At 32.6% G+C, this 2,746-nt stretch overlaps 1 protein-coding gene across 1 annotated transcript; it reads left to right on the top strand.

Moving 5' to 3' along the window:
* Positions 1–744: 744 nt before the first annotated feature.
* On the top strand, positions 745–2,057 carry LOC131030733 (jacalin-related lectin 19-like). The gene is made up of 3 exons (XM_059213636.1): positions 745–778; positions 966–1,433; positions 1,553–2,057. Exons 1-3 carry the CDS (start codon positions 758–760, stop codon positions 1,805–1,807), a joined length of 744 nt encoding a protein of 247 aa, XP_059069619.1. The 5' UTR covers positions 745–757; the 3' UTR covers positions 1,808–2,057.
* The last annotated feature ends 689 nt before the right edge of the window (positions 2,058–2,746 follow it).

The following is a 2,746-nucleotide window of genomic DNA, read 5'->3' as shown; positions in this document are numbered from 1 at the left end:
AAGCTACTAGAGCCTATTTGATTGGAGGGAATATTTGACTACACATTTTGAATTGAGGTCTCACATTTAGTTTATTATACTATTAATGTGGTAACTATTGGCTTTGAAAATGTGGGAACTAATTTTGATTTGGCTGCAAGACATTTTGGGCATGCTAGTTTTGATCTAATTTCCTAGTATTCTGGGGAATTTGTGCCTGTTACAACTCAATCTGAGCCTAAAATTCTTGTTTCCCTTGTTTGAGATGATCAATTAAATCTGTTCTCTCATTAATATCTCTATCTCTATGCTTATTTTCAGATTGTATCATTGTATCAAAATCATGAAATGCAGTATCTTTCTCATGATTAGTTTAATAGGAGGATGAGGATATTTAGTGTGCAAACCCACTAATGTACATATACGACACTATTTCCTCCAAATCCTACAGGCTATGAACCAGTATAAATTATCAATGTAAAATTTAAAAATTTATCTGGCTTTCAGCTAGTTAATCTCACACAAATCCGCGTTTCTAATTGTATTATTATACCTGTTTGTTTGCTTCTGAATGTTACCAATATCGCAATTGTTTGTCAATATTAATTAGCCTGTGTAAACATCTTTCTTGCTACTCAAGTAATTATGCTCTGATAAGATGTGTGTTAAACACAGACTCATATTTCATGAGAAAATGTCTTCAGAATGGGTTGATAGGTGCTGTTTTTGACATGTTTGTAATGCAATTTGAATGTCAGATTCAATTGGAAGCTGAAAGATGTCAGAAAAAGTAATAAAGGTGAGGGATTTAGTGGAGCACATTTGGAACCGATCGGGATAGTATTTTTTTAAGATTTTAGTTAATTTATCATGAGTTTCTGATTAGATGTTTTTTGTTTTTTAATATTTGGTATTTTCTCAGATGGTTTTGTGGCAACTTTGTTCTATTTCTTGCCCTTATTAATGTGATAGTGATTTTTTTTCAGGTGAAATATGAAGACATGATGACACGGATTAGGGTGTCCAGTTATGGACCATTTAATTATTTGCATCATCTGAAATCCAAGATTTTTGATCTTTTCAAGTTGAAGGGAGTTGCCGATGAACTTAATTTAAGATATACAGACGAAGATGGTGATGTTATCGTTATACTAGATGAAGTTGGTTATTCGGAGACATTAACACAGAAACGCAACCCGATTTATGTTGAAGCATCGTTAAGTAGGAGCGAAGGAAGTAGTCTAAAATGCAGTGAAATTAGCTTTCATAATTTGGGGCCATTTGGTGGAGCAGGGGGGACATACTGGAACGATGGAAATTTTGAAGGAATAAATGCAATTACTGTAACCACGAGTTCAGTATGTTTGCTTTCCATTCAAGTTAGTTATGCTACTGGAAAGAATACCACTCATTTCGGAGCTCGACACGGAGGAGCAGGGGAGGCAATCTCTACGGTAATTAATTAATTAATTAAATAATATGCCTTATACGAGTGCTGTTTCTTGCAAACATTGTATGCTGTTTCATACATAACCATTGCCTTCCTTTGTTTCAAACATGGTATGATGTGCAGAGATTTAAGTACCCAAATGAAAAGCTTCAAAAGATAAGTGGATATTGTGGACTTGTAGAAAATACGTGGACAGTCATTAAAGGTTTGTCGTTTGAAACTAACCTTGCAAAATACGGTCCATTTGGTGTATTGGATTGGCTTCCTTTCGAGTTTGATTTGAGATCAAGGCATGTGATTGGTTTTTATGGCCGAGCTTGTGATAGATATTTGAGCTCTATTGGTCTGCACACTTACTCAATGCCTACCAAAACTTAACTTGGAAAATGAAGCTAAATGAGCTGGGACTACAGTTTGGGATGAGAGGTCCTAATCTGCTTTGTTTCATCTCTGTCCGACCATGGTATATCAGATATTTAGTGTTATACGTTTGTGCTATGTGTGAATAGAGTTTATTTAGTTAGTCGTATTGTGTACAAATGACTATTGGGCCACAAATTTACTAATCTACAAACCAGTGAAAGCTATAAGGTTTGAAATCATAACTTGCTTTTTGTATTGCCATATAGTATCATCTCTATTTCCAAAGGAGAAAATCAGCTATAAATGCAGTTTTTAAGGAAATGTCCTCATCTATTTTGTTTTCTCTCATCATGCTATACTTGATGTAAGACTTGTGCACGAAGCACAGGTAGGTTTAATTTTGTTTGATGAGTAATATTTCAAGTGTTTCTTTTTACTATCATAGTTAATGTATTTTTTTGGGGGGTCAACTAATGAACATTATACATACAACTTGAATTTGACTGTCTACTTTACCTTTCATAGGTAAATTGATATTTTTTTTTGATATTATATTGTAGTTTTCTATTTAGAAACACATTTCATTTTGGGAAAGCAAATTGATATTTATCTTTTCACATATATAATGTAGTTTTCTATTTAGAAACACATTTCATTTTGGACATGAATTTGTAGGCAACATTTCTTTTATCAATCCATTATTGCCCATTTTAATATGTGGCAAAAATAAAATAACTGTGTTGTTTCTTTATGGCTTTCTATTTTCACATGAAGATGGGGATATATATAATTTTTTTTTAATAAAACATTGAATAGGATCTTAATAATGGACTTGTAAATAAGATTTTCTATTATTATAATTTAATAATAATGGGTTGTGGTCTCATTTTTCTTTTATAAGAAAAAAATTACAACTATGATATAAAAATATAGGCCACTTGCATTTAGGCCTTG

The sequence above is a fragment of the Cryptomeria japonica genome, chromosome 10 (assembly GCF_030272615.1).
Source record: "Cryptomeria japonica chromosome 10, Sugi_1.0, whole genome shotgun sequence".
Taxonomy (NCBI): Eukaryota; Viridiplantae; Streptophyta; class Pinopsida; order Cupressales; family Cupressaceae; genus Cryptomeria; species Cryptomeria japonica.
This window is presented reverse-complemented; position numbering and strand designations above follow the sequence as displayed.